The following is a 27,125-nucleotide window of genomic DNA, read 5'->3' on the forward strand; positions in this document are numbered from 1 at the left end:
CCAGGGGGCCAGGCAATCCCCACCTGCACATGTGTCCCCACCTGGGCCTGGGGCTGACCCCGCCACCCTCACACCCTCCCCCAACCACCCAAACCTGTGCTCGTGGGCATCAGACCTGCAGAGACCCCCCAGGACCTCAGGCGGAGCTGCCAGCACCCGCCTCTCCCCGGACCCCCAGGCCCATCAGACAGAGACACACACCACGGGGACCCAGGACACGAGCTGGTCCTCTGGTACTTCCTGCAAGGCTTCCACCTCCCCGTCCTCCCCCCTCACCCCCGAGGGGCCCCACAGACAGGCTGAGCCACTGGGGACGCTGAAGCTTTTTATTTGAAGCCAGAGGAGGGGAGAGAGGGCTGGGGGAGAAGGGGGCGGGGAGCAGGGGGGTGGGGAGGGAGGGCTGGGGGAGAATAGGGGTGGGGAGCAGGGGGCTGGGGGAGAATGGGGGCGGGTCCTGATGGCGCTGCCCGGGGGCTGCCGTGGAGCCTCGGTGCCCCCTGCCCGGAGAGGAGGGGAGAGGTCATGAAGGAAGGGGGCATACGGGGCTCTCCCTGCCCCCAGGGATGCAGCGTGGGGGGCGGAATGCACCTTCCCGGGTGCACAGCTGGGCGGGCACAGACGTCCCGAGTCACACAACAGTGAGCCCTGAGCACAGAGGGTGCCTGACGTGCGGAGTGAAGCCCAGGAACAGACCCTGCAGGGTGGGGCCGGCCAGGGGGCCCCCAGAGTAGAGATGCCTCCTCCCGGCCATGCGGGGTCCCCCCTGCCTGCCCTGGGGAGCCCGGTGGACCCTGATGCCCTACTGAACCGGAACCCTCAACAGTTTCAAGGACCACTCACCCTAGTCACTTGCAGGCTCGCAGCTTTCTGTAGAGACCAAGACAAGCCCAGGAGTGAGAAGACGCCCCGCACAGTGGCCCAGACCCCTCACCGCCCGAGCCGGGACGTGAGTCACGGAGACCCAGAGCGGGGCCCCCAGGCTCCCTGTGACCCATGACAGTGCTGACGGCTCCCCACGGAGGGGCTGGGGAGGGGCAGGAGAGGATGGAGGGAGGGACCCGGGATGTGAAGAGGACACAGAGAGGACCCAGGGCTGAAGCGGGCCGGCCCCTCACCCGTCTGCTCAGGTGTGAAGACGTCCTCTGGGGACAAGCCCTTGCGCTGTGCGAATTTCTTAAAGGCCTCCAGGGCCTCTGGGCTCAGGTCGGGATTTCTACCTGCAGGCCAGGTGCCCGGTGAGTCAGGCTCCGGGGGACACCCGGGAGCAGGGTACCTCCCAGCACCCGGGGAGGGCGCAGGGCAGGAGGGGTCCGTCTGGGGTGGGCGCCGAGCAGGTGCGGAGGAGACGGGCCCCTCCAGCCAACAGGTCCCGGGGAAGGAGCAAGGGAGGCCCCAGGGGACACCCGAGTCCCTGGAGTCTCTGGGGGGACTTGGGCAGGATCCCAGAGCTCCCTGCAGGGTCAGGCCCCTGACCTGGAAGGGCTCCCCTCCCAGAGGAACCCTGTGACCAGAGACTCCTGCACTTCACCCCCGTGAGTGTCCCTGCCCCTAGAATTCCTCCATCAGCGCCTCCTGCCTCCCCCACACTGACCAAGCCCTGGTCCAAGACCCCAGGGAGCAGGACTCTGCATGTGCAGTGACCCCTGGGGTGGTCAAGTCCCAGAAGAAGCCTGGACTGGCTTCCTGGGCAGTAAACTGTGCTGGGCGCACACGGACCACGCGGTCTGTATTCTGGAACCAGGAGTGGCTTCTGCAGGCAGAGGCCGCGGGGCGGCTCAGGCCGCGGGGCCTCACCGATGAGCTTCCCCACGCGGACTGATTTCCCCTGGAGCTGGCCTTGGCAGAAAAGGATGTAGTGGCCCTCGACGGGCAGCTCCAGGATGTGCATGTGCTTCTTGCCGCCATCTGCGGACGGACAGAGAAAACGCGTCTTGGCTGTCTCGGTTCCTAGACAACATACTGGAGACCACAATAAGGAACATTCTGGAACATTCGGACCTCTCGACACCCTAGCCGTACTCAGCGCCCCCTCATCCAGGGACCCCATGGGCCTGTGTCCAGGACACGCTGCTGTCCCAGCCAAGGCCCTAACCCTGGGGAAAGTCTCAGCCGGAGGTGTGGAGTCGGAGAGGATGGAGGGCTTGGAGGCTGGGCCGGACCCTGCAGGCTCCAGCAGCTGCCCCGCCCGCTCCCCCACCCCGAAGCTTGCTTCCCCATGGGGTGGGCAGCCAGGACCACCCGGAGGAAGCGGGGGCGGTTCGTTCATCCTGCTGTGGACAGGCCTGTCCCGTCTGGTGTCTGGAGTCAGGACAAGACCCCTGGGGAGGGAGGGTGGGGATAGGGCGGGGCCCCGGGCAGTGAGGCCGCCCACGGGGAGGGGGAGGCCGGGGCCGGGGCCCTGCTTGTGGGGCGTGGCTGGGCAGGGACTTACCGGAGCTGTATTTGCCGGGCTCTCCGGTTGGCTGCATCCTTGCTATCTTCTCATGGCACTGATCCTCCTTCCTGGGACACACGAGGAGCAAGGGAGCCACGCTCCGCAGTCACGCCTGGGCCCACCCGAGCTCGCCTGGCACGTGGGCCTCTCGCCCAGCGTCCCCCAGATGGCACCGTCAACCCCCACCACCCCGGACTCTTTCCCCTCGAGGTCCAGGGTATGTGCATCTTAGCAAGCACCCCGACCTGGGGTGGGAAGAGGTGTCCTGAGGGGGTGGCCCCAGGCCACCCTCGGCCCATTTAGGGGAAAGGGAGGGGACAGCAGGACCGGCGATGTGGGGGGATGTGGGGGGTGGCAACACGCACATGAAGGTGAAGCTGACTTCCAGGTCCCCGCCGCCCAGGGCCGTCAAGGTCACAGGGGACACCTTCATGGGCCTCGTCTTGTTAGGCATGTTCTTCTCGGTCACCACGGCCTTCACATACCAAGTCCCTGCGATCTGAGCAAGGCGGGGCCGTGAGCCCCCAGTAGGGGCACACAGCACCCGCCTCCCCCAGGGCAGGCTGGGCTCCAGCACATCTGCACCCCGGGCGTCGGTCAGAACAGCCCGGCGTACAGGGCTCCCGGTGGAGACAGAGGCAGGATGCCCATCGTCTTCGGGGAGCAGGTTCCACACCCAACACGTCTTCTCTGCGGAGGGCACAGCCAGGCCGTCGGGGGTCCCAGGAGTCGCTTCCCCGGGCCCTGAGCTGGAGCTGCTCCCCCGGCAGCCCTGGGCTGAGCAGGGGCCTGACTGAGAGTCGAACAGAGAGCCCCCTGCTCCCCGACCCCTTCCTGCGGGGAGCCCAGGGCCAGAGCCCACCTCCTGAGACGGGCCTGGTCACGCGGCCCCCACGGGCCACTGCCTTCCCCTCCACCAGGCTCACCTGCTGGGGCTCCAGAGGCCGGGATGGGGGGTCCTGGGCCCGCAGGGCGGCGAGCAGGCTGAGGGCGATGGGCAGGAGCAGGGCCTTCATCTCCGGGGCTTTGGGCTCCCAGCTGCCGGCGGGTCCAGGGGTCCGAGGGAGGTTGTGCCGGCTCCACACCTGGCGGCTGTTTATACCCGGAGCTCCTGGCACGGACCCCGCCCCGCGGGGCACCGCGGGCACCGCGGCCCAGTCCTCATCGGAGGGCAGGGGGTGTGTGCTCAGCGCTGGAGTCTGAGGAGCGGATGTCAGATGCCTCAGAGCAAACGACACGCAGTGCTGTCCCGGGTCCGCCTCCCGAGAGTGCTGGCTCACAGACAGCCGCCCGGAGGACAGAGGCAGCTGGGGGTGGGGGTGAGGGGGCCGTGCATGTCTCTGCTCCGAGCCCAGATGGAAGGTCAAGGCTTCCTCCCCTCCTCCACCACGCCCCTCCCGGAGCCCTGGGCTGGGATCTTAGGCGAGTTCTCTGGGAGTCTGCTAAAGGGACTGAGTTTCAGAAGGGATGAGCGGGTTGTAATTGGCGGAGCCCCAGGGCTCCCAGAGCCAAATTCTCACTCACCTGGCACCCCTGCCCTGGCTGATCCCAGGCCTGGGAAGCAAGCCCCGGGTCCTCGTGGGGCTGGGGGCACTGGCTTATGACCTGGGGTCAGTCTGGATATCTCCTCCTCAGAGAGTGTCCCCCAGGGGCCCCGGAGGAGGAACCCGGCCTCCCAGCCCCTCATTCTGGACCCCGAGGTGGGGCTGGGTTTCCAGGCAAACGCGTGGTGTCCTCCCAGGGGGGCCGCTCGTTTCTGCGCATGTGGGCTCACCGCCCGTCTGCCCTGCTGCACCTGCGGCTCCCCAAAGTAGGGGCTCCGGCCACATGGTAGGCGGTCACTGGATGTTTGTGGCTAAAACAATAAACTAGCGACTGGGTCTCTGGGGCCTCAGAGGATCCCTCTCCGAGGGGAACCCACATTTCTGTGGCTCTGGGTCCCTTGAGCCTTGGGAGGACCCATGAGTGCCGGCACGTAGGAGGCTCAGCAAACCTGGGCTCTGCCTTGCCTCCTCCTGCCTGGAGTGGGACCCACATTCCCTGACTTCTTTCATTCTTCCAGAACCCCAGCCACCCCGGAACTTCCCCTCTCCCGTCAGCTTTGACCCCCGTGTCCCCCCAGGACAGGCCTCGTAGCCGATTCCATTTGGGTAAACTGGCTGAGTGAGGCACAGACCGGCCACACGCAGGCTGGTGCTCAGAGGCCCAGGCTGAGCCTCCCTGCCCCTGGCTCCGTTAGCCTCAGCGCCGGCTGCCCCCAGCAAGATCCCGGCCTCCCTGCTCCCTGCGTGTGGGTCCCGGGTCTGAGTCACCCTCTCTGAGACCCGCGCTGACCCCGGGCCTGGCAGGCAGCTGCTGGGGACACACAACGGTGTCTTTGTGCCTTGTTGGCCCGAGGTTGGACATGGCTGTAGATGGTCCGCCCCAAGTACTGGCTCAATAATAATAATCGGCCTCTCCATAAGCCCCGGGGGCCGCACTGAAGGTGCTGGCGGGGCCTATAATTACCGTATCTGGGAAGGAACTGCTGAGCAGGAAGCCCACCCTCCCTGGGAGCGGGAAAGGGCGGGGTCCTTACTAAGGGCCTGTTCCCTGTTCTCCTGGATGTTCCCCAGCGAACCTGGATCTGGGTTATTACCTGGGAGTCCCTGATCTGAGCGTTTATGACGGTGAGACTTCATTCAGGCCTTGAGGAAACTCTGGACACAGGCAGGTCTCCCGGCGAGAACGGGGTGCCCGCCCCCGCCCTCTGCGGGGCGCGATCCAAGCCCTCCAGGCCCTCCGGTCCTCCACCACGGCCTGTGCCCCGGCGGCGGAACCCGCCCAGGTGTCCAGCTGTGTTCTTCCTGGATCCTGGAGGGGCGTGCGCGGGGGTGGGAGAGGAAGCTGGCCGCGGGGCTGCGGTCAGCTCCGCTCACCACCCCTTGACAGCGTCTCAGGGACTGTGGTCAGCGCCGCCCCGAAGCTTCGGTTCCAGAACTGACCAGAGTGGATGTAATGGGAAACCTGACCACGTCAGAGCAGGGCGTGCGGTGGACTGTGGGACGGAGCTGATGGCCACCCTGCAGCCGGAGTGCATGGCTCTGCACGCAGACCGGACCCCGGCTTCCCGCCTCCACTGCCCGCACCCCTCCCTCTAGGCCTCCCCGATACACATGGGTCATAGCTGACGTGCAGGTGAATGAACACATCCAGTCCACATGGAGTGGAACTCAGGCTACATACCCTGGGCTCCTCGCTCCCCAGTGGGACAATCTGACGTGATCCCACCCATTTCTCAGAGGTCCTCAGGAAGGCTGAGTCCCAGTTGCCCACAGTGAGAACCCTCTCACTTAAACTCCCTTTATTGCGTTTTCTACCTCCCCATCTGGGCTTCCCTCATAGCTCAGTTGATAAGGAATCCGCCTGCAATACAGGAGACCCCGGTTCAATTTCTAGGTCGGGAAGATCCACTGGAAAAAGGATGGGCTACCCACTCCAGTATTCCTGGGCTTCACTGGTGGCTCAGCCGGTAAAGAATCCATCTGCAATGCGGGAGACCTGGGTTTGATCCCTGGGTTGGGAAGATCTTCTGGAGAACGGAAAGGCTATCCACTCCAGTATTCCGGCCTGGAGAATTCCATGGGCATAGAGTCTATGGAGTTGCAAAGAGTCGGATACGACCGAGTGAGTTTCACTTTCACTTTCACCTCCCCGTTTCACCTGACCTCAGATTTCTGGCTTCTAGAACTGTGAGAGAATGGAATTTCTCTGTTTATGCTGCAGAGTTTGTGGCACTTTGTTACAGAAACTCTAGGAAACTGACACAAGCTCTACCATTAAATGTTCTGTCAAAATATAAGTGGACTAAATATGCAAAGTAAAAGACAGAGATTGCCAGGGTGGAGTAAAAGTCATGATACGGCTGCATGCTGTTTTCCAAAACCTACTTCAAATGTAAAGTAGTTGGAAGTGGAAATGCAGAAAAGAGTAAAATGATTAGGATAGCTAACTGATTCCAGTGCCAGTTGCGAGTGGACTGACTCTGTCACCCAGTATCAGCCTACTGTCCCCCACTGCGGGCTCTGCAGTGACGGAGCTGGGCCAGTGGGCATTCCTCCTTTGCTCCTGCCCTGAGTTAATAAGCTCTGTTGGTAGGAGGCTGAGGATGAAGGGGCTTCCTTCCTGGTTCCAGGGTGCTTCCATCTGATCCTTTTTCTTTCTCCTGCTCTACGGCTAACGGTGGCACCTGGAGGGGATGCCCACAGCCACTCACCACACTGAATACGGGGGATGCCCCCCCTGTATTCAGTGGCACCCCCACCAGTGGGCTCCCAGTGAGTCCTCTAGGCGCTCCAGCCTATCCCCTGGGAGGGGAGAGGGCCCTCCTGCTTGCTGGTCTCAGCCTGCATTTCCCTGCCTGCTGGCCTCCGCCCAGACCGTGAGCCAGCTCTGGTCCAGGGCAACCCAGCAACTTCTCCATGCTTTGGGTTGCATGCTCCCTTCTCCCACAAGGTCAGGCCCCAAGCCCTGGGGAGGGGGCTCCCCAAGATCTGGTTCTTCTTTAGCTAGACTACTTCAATGCCGGGCTACGCTTCATGGTTCTTTTTTATTTATTTACTTTATTTAATACCAAAAACATTTTGTATTGGGTATAGCGAATTAACAATGTTGTGATAGTTTCAGGTGAACTGTGGAGGGACTCAGTAATACATATACGTGTATCCAATCTCCCCCAAACTCTGCTCCCATCCAGGTTCTTCATGGTTCTTTATAGTTAATTGTTCATTCTACAGACCATCTCTTCTCAGTCTATTGTATGGCTTCTGCATCCTGATTGAAGGCTGATTCATATAATTACATATTATTTTAAGAGGTGATAAGCGCTAAGGGGAACAAGTGGAGCTGGAAGTGTGGGGACAAGAGGGTAGTTTACACTTTAAGTGGCAGGTCCGAGACAGCAGAGTGACCTTTGCACACAGAATAAAGATATTGGAGGAAGGGAGCCATGAAATCACCAGGTGGAGACGCTTCCAGGTGGAAAGATCATCCAGGGCCCGTGTTCGGTGGGAGAGGATTGGGCATGTGTCAGGGACACACAGGAGGGCAGAGGGCTGGAGCAAACGACACCTGGATGACGTGTGAGTCGGAGCGGGGAAGGGCTTGGCCTGATGGCGTCGGGTGTGCCAGCCACCACTCGGACCTTATCATTTACTCTGAGGAGCGGAGATCCTACGGAGACATTTTACAAGGTCAGAGAGTGACTGTTGGATTCAAAGGGTCACTCCAATTGCCACCTTGAGGGTAGAATTTGTGAAGGGGGCTGGCAGAGAACATGGGCATAAAGGCAGAGAAATCAGTCAGAAAGATGCTGCTTGTGATCCAGGCCAGAAGGGAAACGCACTGAGGTCTACCCAGCCATCAGGGAATCATAGGGTGTGCACTTACACACCCACCGTGAACGAACAGAAGACCGGTCAAATGTGTGAGAGTCTGTTTTTAGGTGTTCGCCCACAGGCAATGCAAGGCTGTGATCCCCGGGAGGGAAACAAGTGAGGTGTGCCATTCTCCCTGCAGCTCTGAGTCAGAAGGAAGATCCAGCACTGCAGCCGGGGGAGGGGATGGAGGCGGAGCATCTGAGACGTCTAGAGGGAGATGACAATGCGCTGGAGCAGAGAAAGCCGTGCAGAGGAAGAGCTCCAGAAGCCTGCAGAGGATCTCACTGAAGGCCAGGCTATATTCTGATCGGTATGAGCTGAAATCTTACTGTCGTTTTGACTTGCATTTCTCAGCTTCTCTTATGGCTCAGCGGGTAAAGAACCCGCCTGCAATGCAAGAGATGCAGGAGACAGGGGTTTGATCCCTGGATCGGGAAGATCCCCTGGAGAAGGAAATGGGAATCCTTTCTAGTATTCTTGCCTGAAAAATCCCACGGACGGCGGGCTACCATCCAAAGGGTTGCAGAGAGTTAGACATGACTGAGTGACTAAGCACAATAATTAGAAAAGATTTCTGAAGTGAGATCATGTTGATGGTTACACAACCTTGTGGAGGTATTAAAATCCACCAAATTGTACACTTTTAAAACTGGAAGAGTTTTTTTTATAATGCAGTTTTAGATTAACAGCAAAATCGCGGGGAAGGTACAGAGCTTTCTCATAGACAATCTACCCCACATAGATATAGCCCCCCGTCCTCAGTATTTACTCAGAGTGGTAATATTTCAAGCCTACATTGAAGTGTGGTGTTGGAGAAGACTCTTGAGAGTCCCTTGGACTGCAAGGAGATCCAGCCTGTCCATCCTAAAGGAGATCAGTCCTGGGTGTTCATTGGAAGGACTGATGCTGAAGCTGAAACTCCAGTACTTTGGCCACCTCATGTGAAGAGTTGATTCATTGGAAAAGACCCTGGTGCTGGATAGGACTGGGGGCAGGAGGAGAAGGGGAAGACAGAGGAGGAGATGGCTGGATTGCATCACCGACTGGATGGACATGAGTTTGGGTAAACTCCTTGAGTTGGTGATAGACAGGGAAGCCTGGCATGCTGCGGTCCATGGGGTCACAAAGAGTCGGACATGACTGAGTGACTGAACTGAACTGAAGCCTACATTAACATGTCATAATCACCCAAAGTCTATAGCTTGCCTTCGGGTTCACTCTTGGTGTTTGGACAAACGTACGGTGTATATCCATCACTAAGGTATCATGCAGCCTATTTTCAACGCCCTCAACATCCTCCCAGCTCCTGTCCCTACCAGTCTTTGGCAATCACTAATCGTTTTACCATCTCCCTGATTTTACCTTTTCCAGAATGTCATATCGATGGAATCAAATAGTGTGTACCCTTTCAGAGAGGTTTGTGTCACTTAGTCATATGCATTTAAGATTCTTCATAGCTTCATGGCTCATTTCTCTCCAGTGTTGCACAATCCTCCTTGTCTGTTTGTACCGCAGCTTAATGTTGAATAATATCCCATTGTCTGGATAGACCACAATTAAACAATCCATCCACCTACTGAAGGACATCTTGGCTGCTTCCAAGGGTTGGCAATTTTGAATAAAGCTTCTATAAACATCCGTGTGCTGGTTTTTCCGGGGACATAAGTTTTCAGTTCCTTTGGATAAATACCAAGGAGTACAACTGCTGGATCACGCACGTGGTATGAGTTTGTCAGCTTTTGCAAGAAACCCCCAAACCATCTTCCAAAGTGGCTGCACCACACTGCGTTCCCACCAGCAGTGGTGAGAGTTCCTGTTGGTCCACATCCTCGCCGGAGTCTGTGATGTCTGTGTTCCAGATTTTGTCCGTCCCAATAGGGGTGTTGCTGCTGTTCATGTGTTAAGTTGTGTCCAGGTCTTTGCAACCCCATGGACTGTAGCCCGTCAGGCTCCTCTGTCCATGGGATTTCCCAGGCAAGAATGCTGGAGTGGGTTGCCATTTCCTTCTCCAAGGGATCTTCCCAACCCAGGGATTGAACCCAAGTCTCCTGTGGTTCCTGCATTGGTAGGCTGATTCTTTACCCTAAGCCACCTGTGCTTCCCCAGTAGGGGTGTAGTGGTATCTTACTGTTGCTTTAATTTGCATTTTCCTGCTGACATAGGATATGGAGCATGTGGTTGTTCTAGAAAGTGCTTAGTGTTTTTTTAATTTTTTAGAGTATAGTTGATTTATAACATTGCATCAGTTTCTGCTGCTCAGCAAGGTGTATCAGTTACACACACACATATGTGTTGTGCTGTGCTAAGATGCTTAGCCGTGTCCCACTCTTTGCGACCGCACGGACTGTAGCCCGCCAGACTCCTCTGTCCATGGGATTCTCCAGTTAAGAATACTGGAGGGGGTTGCCATGCCCTCCTCCAGGGTATCTTCCCAACCCAGGGATCGAACCCAGGTCTCCCGAATTTCAGGTAGAGTAGCCTAGCCCTTGTCTAGGGGATCTTCCTGACCCAGAAATTGAAGCAGGGTCTTCTGCATTGCAGGTGGATTCTTTACCTGCTGAGCTATCAGGGAAGCCCCACATATGCATACAGCCACTCTTTTTTTCAATTCTTTTCCCGTACAGGCCATCACAGAGGACTGAGAAGAGTGCCCTGTGCTATGCAGTATATCTTTATTAGTTTCCTATTTTATATATAGTGCATGTCAATCCCAGTTTCCCAATTTATCCCTCCCCAGCTCTCTGCTTTCCCTCCTGGTAACCATAAGTTTGTCTTCTCCATCTGTGTCCCTATTTCTGTTGTGTAAATAAGTTCATTTGCACTGTTTTTTTCTTTTTTTTTTCTTGAGAAGGAAATGGCAATCCACTCCAGTGTTCTTGCCTGGAGAATTCCATGGACAGCAGAGTCTGGGGGGCTGTTCCATGGGGTTGCAAAGAGTTAAGAGTCCACATATAGCAATATCATATGATATTTGTCTCTGTCTGACTTATTTCACTCAATATGACAATTTCTAGGTTCATTCATGTTGCTGCAAATGGTGTTATTTCATTATTTTGAATGTCTGAGTAGTATTCCATTGTGTATATATACACACCACATCTTCTTTATCCATTCATCTGTTGATGGACATTCAGGTTGCTACCATGTCCCGGCTATTATAAATAGTGCTGCAATGACAGTGGAGTGCACGTATCACCTCGGTTTATGGTTTTCTCTGGGTATATGACCAGGTGGAGTATCTTTGCTTATGTTTCTTTGCAATCTGGATATCTTCTTCCGTGAGGTGTCTGTTAAGTTTGGTCCGTTTTTTAGTAGAAATGTTTGTTCCCTTATTGTTGAATTTTAAGAGACTTTTCTTTTTTAAAAACTTTTTTATGTCAGTCCTTTGTCAGATGTGTCCCTGAAATTTTTCCTCCTGGTCCGGCTTCTCTTCTCATTCTCTCATCCTCGTCTCTCACAGAGAGAAATCCAGCTCACCACATATTTCCCTCATGGACTGGGCCTCTTGTATCCACAAGTCATCACCACGCTGAAGGTCATCTAGCAAAGGATGGATGTGGGTGTGGAGGGGCTGGGCCCCCAAGCCTGGGTTTGTCAACAGCTGGCCCTGGGGGGTGACTGGGACGTTTGGGTCCTTGGAGGCTGAGGGAGGCGGCCCTGGGGGCAGCAGCGGAGTGTGTGGGGGTGTCCCCGGCTGCTCCACAGGGACCCTTGGAGTGGGGGGCGTGCTGGGACTGGGGTGTTGGGGGCGTGGCTTTGGCAGGTCCGGAGACCGGCTCCTCGCCGCCCCCACCCGGACGGCACTGGGACCGTCCCCTTCGTGGACCTGGAGCTGCTGGCCCTGCGGTGGAGGGCTCTCTGGGGTGGGGGTCTGAGGGCCGGGCCGAGGGGGGCCAGGATCCTCAGGTGTGGGGGGCGAGGCCCTGCTCTGAGCTCTGAGCTCTCAAACCCCGCTCTGGGAGCCTCCCACCTCCCTGGAGGCTGGACTTGGCGCCCGCCTCAGCCTGGAGTGAGCGGAGGCTCCACAAAGCGCCCCACCAGGCCTCGGGCTGGTGGGCTCAGAGCTGCCTGCAGAGCCTCAGCAGGCTGGTCTACGCTGGACCCCAGCCTTGGCTCAGGCGGCGCCGCTGGGGAGGGAACTGGGGCCCAGCAAAGGCGGGGAGCACATAACTGCCCCAGCAGCTCCGCCCCGCCCGGCCTCTGCCTCCTCCTCCGTCATCAGAGAGGGTGGGGCTGGGAGCCCCTCGCCTGAGACCCCGGCCTGGGGCAGAGCCTGTCCCGCTTCCGGGTATGCGCTGCCCCTGCTGGTCACTCTCGGTAATGCAGCCTCAGAACGGGCGCCGGTGGTGATGGGCTGGACCTTTCAGGGGGAGATGAGGAGGGTGGGGTGTGAAATCAGAGGCCCACCCGGGAGGACTCCCCCACCCCAGCTCCGTCCTCTGCATCTTAGATTTATTGGGCGTTTGACCTGTCCCATTGGCTGTGGGGGGAAGGGCGGCCAGCGGGAAAGCTTCCTGGAGGGGGTGGTATTTGAAGCCAGCTGTAGGAAAAGGGGAGGTCTGGATGGAGTTGGAAGGAAGAGGGTCCCAGGTGAGCAAAGGCCCAGGATCAGTCCCCTGCCCCAGCCCGCACCCCCGACACGCCCGGGTCTGTGTCCTGCCCTTTCTCAGCAGTGAGAGCACAGCTGGGCCCTCGGGGTGCCCTGGGCTGGCTCCTCCCACTCTGATGGAAGGAGAGCCTAAGAAGCTTTTTCGGGGGTCTCTGAGGCCACATAGGGGCTTCCCTGATAGCTCAGTTGGTAAAGAATTCTCCTGAAGTGTGGGAGACCCCTGTTCGATTCCTGGTTTGGGAAGATCCCCTGGAGAAGGGAAAGGCTACCCTCTCCAGTATTCTTGCCTGGAAAATTTCATGGATTGTCTAGTCCATGGGGTTGCAAAGGGGCCACGTAAGAGGGGAGGGGAGGGAGCTTCCTGCTTGTCTCTCGTGCAGCTCCTCCCCAGAGACTGTCCACCTCCGAGGGAGGAACAATGTCTACCTGTTGTAAATGGTAAATGCAAGTCTTGATTATCTTATTAAAGCCCAGGTTCCATGAGAACCGAGCAGCGGAGATTTTGCCCTTTCACTCCCTGTGTGTTTTTTTTAAATCTATTTTGATTAGATGATGATTACTTTGCAATATTGTGAGGGTTTTTGCCATACATCAACATGAATCAGTCATAGGCATACATGTGTCCCCTCCCCCGCACCCCCACCACACAGAAACTCTCAAATCCCTCTCTGAATTAAGACGTTTGCAGGATCAGATGAGTTTCACAGGCTGTCAATGTGCCTTCCACGGGTTTTCTCTTCCCCTTCACAAGTTTATGTCTCTTTGTCCTTCTGTCTGATGGACGCAGTCCAACGACACGGAGGGACCAGTTCTGCCCAGGCTTCTGTGCAGGAGTCACAGTAGTCAACTTGTTCTGTAGCATTTGGACTTTCAGGGGTCTGACCACAAATACCAGGTGAGACTTCAGCGAATTTAAGCAGAAACAATCCAGGAGGAGGACCCTGCAGCTCATACAAACAACTAGCAGGAACCTGGGTGATCTGACCAGAGGGTGAGCAGGGTCCAACGGGCAGAAGTCACAGGACACCCAGCCCAGAAAGAGCCAGGTCAGCAGCGTATGCTGGGCACAGACGTCACTGGTTAAGGCGTCTGTTAAGGCACCGGTTAAGGCACCCTGTTAGTTTCCTGACAGCACCCGACTTTTCACACTGGGCCTCCACACTGTGAGAGCATACCTGTGTTATTTCATGTGTGTACACACACACACACACACAGACTCACACACACACATGCATAGACACACATAGACACAGACTCACACACACACATACATAGGTATACACACACATAGACAGACACGGACTCACACACACATACATAGTACACACACACATAGACAGACACACACAGACACAGACTCACACACACACATACATAGATACACACACACATAGACAGACACACACACATACATAGATACCCACACACATAGACAGACACAGACTCACACACACACATACATAAATACACACACACATAGACACAGACTCACACACACACATACATAGATACACACACACATAGACTCACACACACACATACATAGATACACACACACATAGACAGACACAGACTCACACACACACATACATAGATACACACACATAGACACAGACTCACACACACATATACATAGATACACACACATAGACACAGACTCACACACACACATACATAGATACACACACATAGACACAGACTCACACACACACATACATAGATACACACACATAGACACAGATTCACACACATATACATAGATACACACACACATAGACAGACAGACTCACATACACATGTACATAGATACACACACACATAGACAGATATACACACAGACACACACACACACAGGCCACTCTCCTGCCCACGGTGAGCTTGTCATCTCAAGCTGAATGGTGGTTGCTGTTCAGTCTCCAAGTCGTATCTCTGTGACCCCATGGACTACAGCACGCCAGGCCTCCCTGTCCCTCACCATCTCCTGGAGTTTGTCCAAATTCATGTCCATTGAATCAGTAATGCCATCCAACCATCTTATCCTTTCTGTCGTCCCCTTCTCCTATCTTAAATCTTTCCCAGTATCAGGGTCTTTTCCAAAGTGTCGGTTCTTCACATCCGGTGGCCAAAGTATTGGAGCTTCAGCATCAGTCTTTCCAATAAATATTCAGGGTTGATTTCCTTTAGGATTGACTGGTTTGATCTCCTTGCTGTCCAAGGGACTCTCAAGAGTCTTCTCCAGCACCACAGTTTGAAGGCATCAATTCTTTGGTGTTCAGCCTTAGTTATGGTCCAACTCTCACATCCATGCATGACTACTGGAAAAACCATAGCTTTGGCTATACAGACCTTTGTCAGGAAAGTGATGTCTCTGCTTTCTAATATGCTGTCTACGTTTGTCATAGCTTTTTTCCCAAGGCTGGATTACCCCCTGAAAAGCCCACCCGGTGACTTGAAAACATCTCCTGCCTTCAGTCCTGCGAGGCCTGGACCGGCTCCTCCCAGAGACCACCAACCACAGCCTTTCCTGAGTCCTGCCCCTCGTGAGTTGCCAGCCGACGCCCTTCTGAAGGAGCTGACGTGCTCCCACTCACACCATCTGCCCACAGACCGGCGCGGCTCTCTCTGTCCGCGCCGGCTCCTCCTGGGGCTCCAGGCAGAGCCCGTCTGCTCTCCTTCCGGCCTCTAGAGCCACCAGCCCAGTGGCCCGTGGCCCCTTCATCCACTTTCAGACCCCACAGCGTCCTGTGTAGTTGGGTCCTCTGACAGCCCCACCCCCACGTCCTCCCTGCCCGGCCCCTCCCGCCCCCTCCCCATATCAGGCAGGGGTGATGACGCCGGCCCCAGGATCACCAGGATCATCTCTGTCTCACGTCCTCCCTGCCCAGCCCCTCCCGCCCCCTCCCCATATCAGGGGTGATGACTCTGCCCCCAGGATCACCAGAATCGTCTCCGTCTCACGCTGACCTGACCAGCCCCCTGGTCCAACCGCACCTTCAGGTCTTCGCCCCGAGGCTCACCTGGCCCTCGACTGGCCGGGAAGGGCACGCAGGCGGCGCTGCCAGGACCAGTGAGAGGGACGGTTCCGGGGCTTCTCGGGGGCAGGGCCCAGGCCAGGCTGACTGCACGGAGCAGGCGTTCCTTCCTGCCACCGGACAGAGAGGAGGGGCCGCTGCGTGTGAGGAGCCACAGTGAGGGGGGACTCACAGAAGGGCCGAGCCCCTCGGGAGCAGCGGGGGGACCTCCCAGGAGGGGAGCCCCGGCCTCGTGACCTCAGGGTGACGCGCCCCCAGCAGAGGGCTGCACGGTCAGAGGGAGGGGTCACAGAGGGTTCTGGGGTCTGGGGGGGGATGGGACCCCCACCACTGGAGTCAGAGCTGTGCAGTGTGGGACCGGTCTGGGGCCTTCCCCTACCTGCGCACAGGCAGACACACTCACTCACACTCACTCAGACACACTCACTCACACACGCACACACATGCACACACTCACACACACACACTCACACACACTCACACTCACAGACACACATGGACAGACGTACGCACACGTGCACACGCACAGGAGACACACGGACACACTCACACAGACACACGCACACAAACTCACACACACTCAGACACGCACATCACACGGATGCACATGCAGTACACATATACACACACTCTTGTGCAGACAAGACACCATACACGCACGTGTACATCCGTGCACACAGACAGGCACGCATGCACGGACATGTGTGCACAGGCAAACCCAGATGCACACACGTCACACACACACACATATGCACAATCACCTGCACAGGGGCCATTTGCACGTGGGTGGAAAGTTCTGGGCGCAGAAGGGCAGAGGAGGGGCTGAGGGCTGGGGAAGCGAGACCTCTGAGTTTCTGTCGGTGGAGTCGCCCCAGCACCTCGGAGCTGGAACCAGGGAGGAGCAGCCGCGATGGGGGAGGAGGTGGATTTGGGAGGAGGGCAGATGGCTCGGGCTGCGTGGGGAGCAGAGAAGGTTCCAGAGGGTCAGCAAGGCCTCGCGGGTCCTCACTGGGGTGCTGACCAGAGCCCAGGAAGATCGATTCAGGCTGCGGGGGGTAAGGGGGCTGCAAGTAGGCCTGGTGGGCCGCCTGGAGGAGGTGCTCAGAGCTGACCTGAGGCTGCACCTGGGGCTCAGGAGGTCTGGGGATGTCAGGGCATCAGCTCCAAGGCGGGAACTGGAGCCTGGACAGGGACTGGCTCTCCAGGGTCCTCAAGGGACCAGGGTAGGTCCAGGCTTCCCGGGGCTGGTGCAGTGAAGGCCGCGGGGCGGGAGGGGGGAGCACAAGGAAGCCACTGCCTCATCTCCTGTCTCTGAACCCAGAGGCACCACTTCCCGTTCTGATAACATTCTCCTCCCAGACAGGGCTTCTCCGGACTTGTCCGACCCGAGAGTCGTGGGGGCCAATGACACACGATTGAGAACCTCCATTCACGGGGTCCAAAGAAAACGATGCCTGTCCACCTACCCTGCCAGACTGAGGGGTCTTTGTGAAGTGGAGGGGGTGGGGCCCACCAGTCCGGGAGTAAATGGGTGACCCGGAGGCCAGGCGCCCCCAGAGCGGACATGGGGACCCTGACCGGGCAGCTGCTCCTCCTGGCGGCCGGGCTGGGTCTGCTCTCCATGCTGGGGGCCCAGGGGCCCCCGCTGATCCCCACCAGTGTTCAGGAGGTGAGGGGCTCTGAGAGGGTGGGGTGGGGGGACGAGTGTGGCCCAGGTCAGGCGCCTGTGCTGGGCTAGGGTCCCAGTCCTGCGGCTCCTGCCCCGGGTGGACTTGGCCAGAGTCCCCCATCTGTGTCTTCAGGGACATGTCCCACGCAGAGGAGGGGTGCAGGGTGATGCCAGGGCAAGCCCACTCCCCTGTCGGAGCATGGCATCTTCCTGCCCACCGCAGGGGTGCGGGCTCAGCGCGCCTTGGGCAGATTTCCATCCACAGAGGGTCCTCTCAGCCTCTTAATCATGGTGAAGTCACGGCCAAGGCGGGTGGCCTTTCTAAGACGTAGTTCCCTCAGAGGGCAAAATCACAGTTTGCAAGGAACTTTGCATATCTTAAGCCCTTCCATAAACATAAAGAATATTGTCCCAATTATATTTTGCAAGGCTTACTACATTTAGGGTCAGTATGAAAGATCAAACGCATTATTATCAAGCATGCTAAAAACTTGGAAGAATGATGGTGTAAATGGAATGGTATTTAAGGTTTGCCTGTGTCCAGGCGCCACCCTCTCTCCGGTCACTACTGAGTTCCCCTGGGGGACTGTCACAGCCTCACCTTCTCAGGGCCCTTGGTGCCTCCTTGGCACACCCAGGGATGTGAGCTGGATGTCCCCGAGACTCGAGCCTGTGCTCCTGGCATCCCCAACACCTGGGCTCCCGCTGTAGTGCCCAAGGTCCCCCAACCTTCTCTGCCCCCTTACTCCCCACGTCCACCTTCCCTCTCTCAAAGATGGTCAACTTGATGGTTTCTTGTCTGACTGGGTCTAAGGACCCAAATTCCTCTCTCCTCCCCTTTTTCCTTATTAAATACCCGTATCTGGGTCCTCCCTCTTCCCCACCCATGAAAGGACTGCACTCATTCAATCCTAAGAGTCATCCTCATTTTCTCAAGAAAGTGAGGTCCAGGACCCAAGGATGAGGCAGGAGCTGGTGCTGGGCAACCAAATGCTGGTCACTGGTCCTGCCCCAAACCCAAGGACTGCCAAGCACATGTGTGCTGTCATCAGGACAGAACTGCCCTGGGTTTCAGGGGGTGGGGCTTGGAAAGAGCAGTGGTTAGAGGGCCTGGGCCCTCAAGTATGTCAGGACAAGGAAAGGTCTGGCCACACGATCACAGTAACTTCTATGTCAGGTTCCTCAATGACCTAGTTAATGAATGATAGATGAATGGACGGTGGGTGGAGGAATGCAAGAATGGAGGGATGCAGGCACCCATGGATAGGTGATGAATGGATGGGTGGATGGATGGCAGATGGATAAAGGAATGGTGGGAGGGTGGGTGGATAGGGGAAGGATGGGAGGATGGTGGGTGAATGGATGGATTAATAGATAGATAAATGGTGGGTGGATAGATGGATGGATGGTAATAGTTGGATGGTCGATGGATGAATGGCAAGTGAAAGACAAAAGGGTGGTGGATGGATGGATGGCAAGTGGATGAACAGATGAATAAATGAACGGATAAATAGTTGGAGGGAGGGATGGTGGATGGATGGATGATGGACACATGAGACGAGGTGAACAGACAGAGGGGTGGATGGCTGTGAGGCCAGGACTGATGAGGCACGCGTGGGCACCTCTAAGGTCACAGTCTGAACTGACTGACCGTCACTGTGAGCTCTCTGCACACTTGCTCCCTCCTCTCCTCTAACTTTGCCGGCTGCTTCCTGCCTTCTGAATCTGGAACTGTCCCACTCTCACGGGGTCAATGCCTTGCACGTCTGCACTCGACGAGCTCATCGACCCACCCTCCTCAGGAGGTTAGTGCCGCAGCAGCCTCGCAGGAGGTCTCCCTCCAGGGTCAGCTCCCCTGCTGACCAGCTGGGAGGTCGGATCCAAGGGTGGGGACACCCTGCGGCGTCTTTCTTCCCACCGGAACAAAGGCTTCATTTCTGGACCTTTCTGCTTGCTTCCCAGAGCTCCCTCGACCGTCTGACCTCTCCCCAACCCACCCAGACTTTGCAGCCCACCTTCCTAGGGATCTCCTCAGACAGTGGTCATTGCAGAGACGTCAGGGCTCAGCCCTTTAACCCTTTCATGTTTTTATAGCCATTTCTTTTTGAAGACTTATTTCTTTGCTGGGCTGTGTTGGGTCTTTGTTGGGGCGCTCGGGCTTTCTCTGGTTGCGGCGAGCGGGCGCTACTCTCTGCGGCGGTGCTCACCCCCTGCAGGGGCTTCTCCTGTTGCGGAGCACGGGCTCTAAGCAGACGGGCTTCAGTGGTTGGGGTTCCCAGGCCCCAGAGCGCAGGCTCAGTAGTTATGGCACACAGGCTTAGCTGCTCCGGGGCAGGTGGGATCGTCCCAGACCAGGGATCGAACCGGTGACCTTTGCATGGGAAAGCAGATTCTGAACCACTGGATCACCAGCCACGGTCATTTGCTTCAGTCGTGTCTGACTCTTTTCTATCCCATGGACTGTAACCTGCCAGGCTCCTCTGTCCATGGGGTTCTCCAGGCAAGAATACAGGAGTGGGTTGCCATTTCCTCCTCCAGGGGATCTACTCCAGGGGACCTTCCCAACCCAAGGATCGAACCCATGTCTCCTAGGGCTCCTATGGAGCTGTATCATTGCAGGTGGATTCTTTACTCCTGAGCCACTGGGAAAACCAGGACCACAATCATTTTATATTTTCCTCACAAAATCTCTTATTACAGACATCCTTTCCCTCTCAGCTTTTAGGAACATGGTATATAAAGCACTGGGCTGGAACCCTAGATATCCCCAGGGAAAAGAAGCTTCACCCCCTGCTACCCTTCATCTCTGTGATCAACATCAATGCTACTTTGAAAATAGAATGCACATCATGTGAGTGTTCCTCCCCGCCCCCCAATTCCTGGGGTCCCCCATCCTGAACTTGGGGCTGTTGGAAAAAGGCTTTACGACCTTCCTGTGCTCTGGGCAGCAGCTCCTGGTGTCGATCCCATGTCTTCCACGTGGTTATGCGCTAGTTCTCCTGGCAGACTCCATGAGAGCAGTGAAGATGGTGGAGGCAGTGAAAATGAGGCCATGTCGCCAGCACCGACCAAGAGGGAACTCAGCCTCAGCTGCCTGGGGAGCGCTTCACAAGCCTTGTCTCATTCGCACCTCACAAGGCCCAGCACTGCAGGTTCTTGGGAGGACCGGCCTTACAGGCTCTCTGGTTAGCTAGGCACACGGCAAGCCTTCGGACTGGCTTCTGCGGAGACAAGGAACGGAGGCCTCTCGTGCAGAGGACGGGCGGGCCAGTGGTCACGCTGATGCACCTGGGGGGCCCCCGGCGGGCTTATCCTGCAGCTCAGCGCTGTAGCTGGGGTGGGTGCGGGACAGGCTCGGGGTCTTCACCAATGCAGGTCAACGGCCCCGCCGGGATCGTGCTGGGTGCCATCAGCAAGATGATCTCGTGTTTCTGACAACAGACCCGATGGTGTAGTTCTGAAGCTCCCATAACGAGAGGCTCCAAGCCCCGTGCCCTCGTGGGGGGAGGGGAGCCAGTCAGGGCACTGACCTTTCCGGGAGCTCCTCTCCACCCCCACCCCGGCCCCCCGCACCTGCCGCGTGTTGGTCTGCACCACCCTGGGCTCTGGAGACACGCAAGTAAAGAAGATGTGTTCTCACCCCAAACCTTCACAGCCTCCTTGAGCAACAGGTAGGCAAGCTTAGTCCAAGAGTAAGGCCAGTCCTTACTGGCTGCCTGAGGCCTCACCGGGCTTGAGATGGGGGGACTTCATCCAGGCTGAGGTCTGGGGGAGAAGAAATTTGCAAGCCTCCTCGGATAACTTGTGACCATTCGCTCTGCATGGCCAAGTCGGTGCTGGCTGGGGACATGGATGGGGGAGGGCATAGGTGTCCACCTACTTTGGAAGAGCAGGACACCAGAGCATCCGAAAGGAGACAGCAGGGACCACGGTGTTGAAACCATCCTCTTGTTTTGTTTGAGCAAAGATGCTGCAGAATTCTGGGCCAAGGTCCTGGAAGCCTTGGGGAGGGTGGGGTGGTGTGGGGTGCTGGCAGGGCAGGAGCTGGCTGGGAGGATGAGCTGGAGATGACCCCTGGGTTGAAGGAGGCAGGTTGGGGACAGAGCAGGGAAGGAGGAGGCCCTTTATTTGAGAATCCAGGGCTCCCCCCTCCAGATTCTGGGACACTTCCATCACCAGACATGGGCTCCAAGGTCATTTCTGTCTTCCAGGAAGCCAAGCAGATTCCTTCTGTTTAAAATGCCCTGCCAGGAACTATCACCTGGGAAATTCCAATGCTGTAAGTGACCACTGGCTCAGCCACAGGAGACCTGGAGACGGCCTTCCCGTCAGGATGTCAGAGCGGACACCCGGCCCCTGAACCTGAGAGACTGGGCTTCTCTGTCCCCTGAAAATCTTAGCTCTCCACGGGCAGGTGGGGGCTGGCAGTTCTCTGTCCTGCGCTCAGATCTGTCAGTCCCCTGGCTACTCCCAACACCAGCTTGTGGTGCTTCTACACCACATCTGAGACCAACTTCCTCCAGTTTCCTGGAGCCCAGAAGCTCCACTGCCAGGCCACCCCCCGCCCCCAGCGAGGGCCGTTCTCACTGAGGCTGGCCCTGCACCCAGGGACAGGACCCCTGTGCACCCCCCACTTACCGGGTCCCACGCTTGGGGGACTCGGCGCCCTGTTGGCACAGCGCCTGCCATCTCCCCTTATTTCATCCAGAGACCCAGCCAGGCCCTCTGAGGGCCACGAGTCAGCTGCTCACCTGCTCCCTGAAGCATTTGGGAGAACCCACGGGGGTGAGCCTCCAGGAGCCTTGGCTGCTGGCAGACATGCTGAGGCCAGTAGAGAGGGGACATGGTGCCTGGTCCCCGCAGCCCCCAGCCACTGCCTCCCTCCATGGGGCAGCGGGAGGCTGCCCCCTCCTGACCTCAGGGCACCCCGCACGGGCCTCCCTCCTCCCTCTAGTCACCCTCCTTCCGGCTCCGGGACGCCCTCTGACCCCGTGGGCCCCAGCAAGTCTGACCCGCATCCCTTCCAGGGTGGAGACCCATCATCCAAATCTGGTTCATCAAGAAGAGGATGCAGGACCTGGCCTACTTCAAAGACGTGATGAACAGCCAGCACTTCCAGATGATGGCATTCTTCAGAGAAGGGCTCCAGGGCAGGAGGGGCCGTTAGGACGGCAGCCTGGCCACATAGGGGCTGCCCACCTGCGTGGGCACCTCTGGTAGCAGCGCTCAGCCTTTGGGTCAAACTGCATTGCGCCCTGTTCACTGATCGGGGTGTGTGTGTGTGTGTGTGTGAGCCTGCACTGTCTGCCACCATCACTGTTAGCTGACCTCTCTTGGTCACATTTCTTTATTTCTGGCTGTGCTGGGTCTTTGTTGCTGCCCGGGCCTTTCTCTAGTTGCAGTGCATGGGCTTCTCACGTGGGGTCCTCCTGGACCAGGAATCGAACCCGTGTCTCCTGCATTGGCAGGCGGATTCTTTACCACTGAGCCCCCAGGGAAGCCCTCCTGGTCACTCTTCCTCCCCCGTCCAATATCCTGAACCCTCAGGCCCTGGCCTCTTCCCTTCCTTCCCTGGACCCCCACCACTTACTGCCTCAGCCTCACTCGACACATTTCAGCACCCCTACTCGCGACCAGCCCCCACTGGCCAGCACCTACTCCGTGTCTTTCCCACCGGTTCATCGTGGGTTCCTTCCCCTGACAAGTCACCAGCCCGCCGGGTCTTTTCCTGACAACATTGCCCCATGCCCACTTTCCTTCCTTGGCATCACGTCCCTCCTAACTGCACCTGCTGGGCTCTGGGACGGCCCCGACACCTGTCCTCCTGGATCCTGGCTGGGTGAGGCCCACTCTGGGGGCCCAACACCTGGCTTCGTGTGCACCTGCCCCAGCCGTGAGCGGGGCAGAGGCCGGGGCGCGGGGGCTGGTCTCGCCTTCACAGTATCACGACAGACCACGAGGGCCCTCAGGGACGCCCAGACCCTCCCCGGGGCTCCGGGTCGCCTGACTCCTCCCCGCGCCAGGCGGCATCTCCCAGGTGCCTTCTCTCCTCACCGCCCACCCCTCTCCTGTGTAGGACAAACCTCCACCCTGAGCAAGGCCCCGCCCTTCCCTGGGTTGCGCACGCCCTGGGCGGACAGAGCCGGGAAGGCCTGGATGCGGTGCGATGCGCCACTGCCCGCTGGGCGGTTCGGGTGCAGCTTCTGAGCCCCTGGCTCCCACTGGGAGAGGCCGGGCCCAGGCAGCTGGAAGGGGCACACGCCCTGGGGGGCCGAGCGCCGCAGCGAGAGACCGGCCGATTCTAGGGTGAGTGTCTGTGCGGGGTGGGGCAGGGGGACCCTGGCCTGCTGGGGAAAATGGGGGCCCCCTCAGGAGGGACTGGGGGGCTGGTTCAGGGTGAGGACGACGAGATGGGAAGGTCACTGGACCCTGGAGATCAGGCACAGAGAGCTGGGGCCCTTTCTGTTGGTGTGGTACCTCCCACCCCCACCAAGCCGTCAAATGCTGGAGGTCCTTCCTCCGAGGCTGAGAAGACAGGGCATAGGCAGGAGGTGTGTCTGGGGGTTTCCCCACCATCCACCAGCAGAGCAACTCTCTGCCCTCCAGGACGAGGGTGCGGGCGGGACCCCTTTCCTTGGAGCCTTCACCCCAGGGCTGCCAGCCATGCGGGCGGCTCCTGCCCCAAATGGCACTCACAGGCGCCTGTGCCTGAAGGCTCTGGAGGGCCCCACCTGTTTGGGGGCCTTGGCAGGCCGGCTCCAGCCTGGGGTTGTCCCCGGGGACAGCGGGCAGGTGTCCGCTCTGTGCCCAGAGGGCCCCGGCTGAGACGGCAGCCTTCCCGACGCGGGCTTGGTCGGCGGGCCTCAACTTCCCGGACCCACCTTCACGAGTCTCCCCTGCAGGCCGCACCCCGGATGAGAACCCAGAGGCCCTGAGACTCTTCGAGGGTTTTGTGGAGCGCAGAGGGCTGGACAAGGCAGAAATCACCCACCCGGCTCAGGCTGCTAAGGGGAACGTGTGTTTGTTTCTTCTGACCGTTTAGCTGTGATCTCCTAAACCCAGGAAGTCCTTCCTCGTGTACCACGGTAACCATGTGAAAAGCCTGGAGCAATATACACGGCCCCTCACCGCGCTATCTCCCCGCTTCTGCAGGTATCTGTCAGTTACGCACAGGAGCAGCTCAGGATGCAGAATCACAGGGACCCTGAAGCCCACCTCCTCCTGGTGGTGCTTCCGAGTGACCTGCACCCCTTTCCTCCCAGAGTCAACCCCCTGGCGCCCCTCAGTCTGAGTGCCCAGGCTGCCCGTTTTCCCTCTGTAGCCATTCCCTTCACCGTCCCCAGTTTTGCCCTCTGTGAGACGCGTGTAAGGTATTCACTCCTAGGCTCCTCTGTGAAGATGGTCTTGATCCTCTGAGATGCACATGGAAGAACTCTCCATTGCGTGTCTTCTCAATAGAACCCCAAGGTAGGGTCTGCGGTCGGCAGGGGAGTTAGACAGTGTTTTCCTAGGGGACTGGTTAGGGATCCCCCTTTGACTAATAGACGAGCTGGGCTAGAAGTCCTGGGCTCTGACCCCTGGTGGCCTTAAAGATCAGGGCATTGAGGACACACAGGTCCAGGCGCTTCTGGAGGTGCTTGGAAAAGGCAGCAAAGTCCGGGGGACTGTCCAGTGAGCCTCAGCCCTGCCAGCGGCCAGGGGCGACCTTTCCAGGTCAGCGCTCAGCGGTCCCCCTCCCTCCCCTCATCTTGCTGATCTTCTTCCCCAGCACCATTGTCTCCACTCCTGTGGACGGTCGCCACGTGTCCTCTCACGTGTCCTCTCCCCTAGTGGAGGGAGCTGGGATGCTTCCCGTCTTTTGCTCTGATGAGGAAGGTGCAGGAAATGAAACATATGCATTTCAAGTGTAGAGGTGTTTCTACAGCATAGAATAAAAGTTCCTCTTTGCATACAGCTCGAGTATTCTTTTAGCTCATCAGGTCTTTCCTGTGTGTGTGTGTGTGAGAGAGAGAGAGAGAGAGAGAGATTATTACCAGAACTGAGTATATTTCCTTGTGCTTAAGTCTCTGTTTATTTTTTTAAGTGAATGATAGTGTCTTTTGTGCACATTCTCTGCATGACTGCTTTTTTCTTTTTAAAATCTAAGCGACTTTATATAAGGTGGTCAAGCCACTGTGCCTGTGACATGAGGTGCAGGTATCTGTCCCAGCTGATTGTTCTTATGTGCTTTACCCGTAGACACTGTCAAGACGTCAGTTCCTTCCCAATCTGTTAATATCTATGCATTAACACGTCCTTTATAATACCTCAGCAGACATCTCGGGGAGAAACTGATGTGATGCTTTGAACGTTTACATAAACATACAAAGGCTGAGAACACGTAGGATGATCTTGAAGAAGACAGTGGAAGGCTTCACCAGCAGGCATCCAGACTTCTTGTGAAGCTCCAGGCTTGGGGCAGTGGGGCAGGGCCAGGCACACAGCCAAGGCAAGGATGGGGTCCAGCCCAGACCCGCACAGGGCGACGGTCACGACTCTGACCAGCCTGCTAAGGGGATCCAGACCTAAGAGCAGACCCCGCATCCTCCCACGTAAATGCAGTCCAGCACGGGCACACGGGCATCGCGCTTGTAACTGAGAGGCACTGCAGAGCTGGGGGAGGACGCTCTCAGCAAACGGTCCAGGCCCACCTGTTACTCATTTGGAAAAAGAATCCATCTTGGCTCTCATTTCACATCACAAATAAAGATCGAGGTGGAGACAGTGCGAGGAGCATAGACTCTGTGTGATTTCAATGCCTTTAAGACCGTGGGACTTTTGCACCTTGCTTTATGTCCCCGGATGTGTCCCAGCGTGTCCTGCTTCACACTCTATGGGAACTTGAATAGAATCTGTATCCTACTGTTGTGTGACGTTTGTATAGAGCTTAATTATGCTGAATTGTTTCATGGTGCTTTTCAGGTCTACCACATCCTTCTATTCTCTGTGTATTTATTCTGGTAATTTTGGGGAGTTTGATATTAAAACTTCAACTAAAAAGCTTAATTTATTTACTTTTTAAAAAATAGTAATATATAGTGGAACCATACTAGTTCTATATTTTCCAAGTCTCCTGTAAATATTTAATGTGTCATCATCCTTTCATAATTTAAAAAATAAAAAACACTTTTAGAAAAGCTTTATAAAACAATGTAAAATGAAATACTAGATGTACAAAAATCAGGTGTGAACACTGTAAACACAGCATGACCTTAATTAGGCAAAATAAAAGCACAAATACTTAAAAAAAAGATCAAGGTGGATATTGGGTCTGGGTGTAAGAGTTTAAAACGATGACAGTTCTCGTAGAATAGAATATTTTTGTTCTTGTAGTAAGCAAAGAGAACACAGACTACACTAACAAAAGGGAAAATTGATGAATTGGATCTTTATAAAATTAAGAAATTCTCTAGACCAAACGACACCATTACGAGAGTAGAAGTGGCCCGAGCAGAGAGGACAAACGCCTTCCCTGTTGACACCGTCTGCTGGGCCTCATCCAGTGTTTCCGGATCTAGCAGGTGGCGTGTGTGCGGAGTACCTGCGTTTCTAACTGGTAGCTGATCTACTGATGACTCGAGAACCGCTGTTTCAGAGGATGCGTGGAATAGTCACTTGGCAGTCCTTGATGTGCTAAGACCATCATAAAGCTGGACAAAATCTACATCAGATTCTGAGAACATTTACTCTGCCTGAGGCAGATGATTTTTCATTCACTGTCTGGTTCAAATGTCCCGTCAGCCTTGTTCATATCCTTCCACCCACCGGAGACGGACTTGTCCATTACATAGGAGCCCAGGTCTCTTTGGAAGCTATCCCTGCTCTTAATAAAAATAGGCTCCAAAATCATTTTTTTTCAAGCCATTAATGCACATGTAAAATGTAACCTTGTTTTACAGCCAAACTTTAAGTTACTAAAAATTTA

The 27,125-nt window shown here is 56.7% G+C and overlaps 1 protein-coding gene across 1 annotated transcript; it reads right to left on the reverse strand.

The window, feature by feature from the left end:
• Window positions 1–388: 388 nt before the first annotated feature.
• Window positions 389–5,361, reverse strand: LOC136162635 (odorant-binding protein 2b-like). The gene is made up of 8 exons (XM_065927097.1): window positions 5,073–5,361; window positions 3,361–3,741; window positions 2,800–2,933; window positions 2,432–2,502; window positions 1,795–1,905; window positions 1,116–1,217; window positions 841–867; window positions 389–497 (listed from the first exon to the last, which is right to left on the reverse strand). Exons 2-7 carry the CDS (start codon window positions 3,448–3,450, stop codon window positions 842–844), a joined length of 534 nt encoding a protein of 177 aa, XP_065783169.1. The 5' UTR covers window positions 3,451–3,741; window positions 5,073–5,361; the 3' UTR covers window positions 389–497; window position 841.
• Between the last annotated feature and the right edge of the window lie 21,764 nt (window positions 5,362–27,125).

Source organism: Muntiacus reevesi, chromosome 3 (genome assembly GCF_963930625.1).
Source record: "Muntiacus reevesi chromosome 3, mMunRee1.1, whole genome shotgun sequence".
NCBI lineage: Eukaryota > Metazoa > Chordata > Mammalia > Artiodactyla > Cervidae > Muntiacus > Muntiacus reevesi.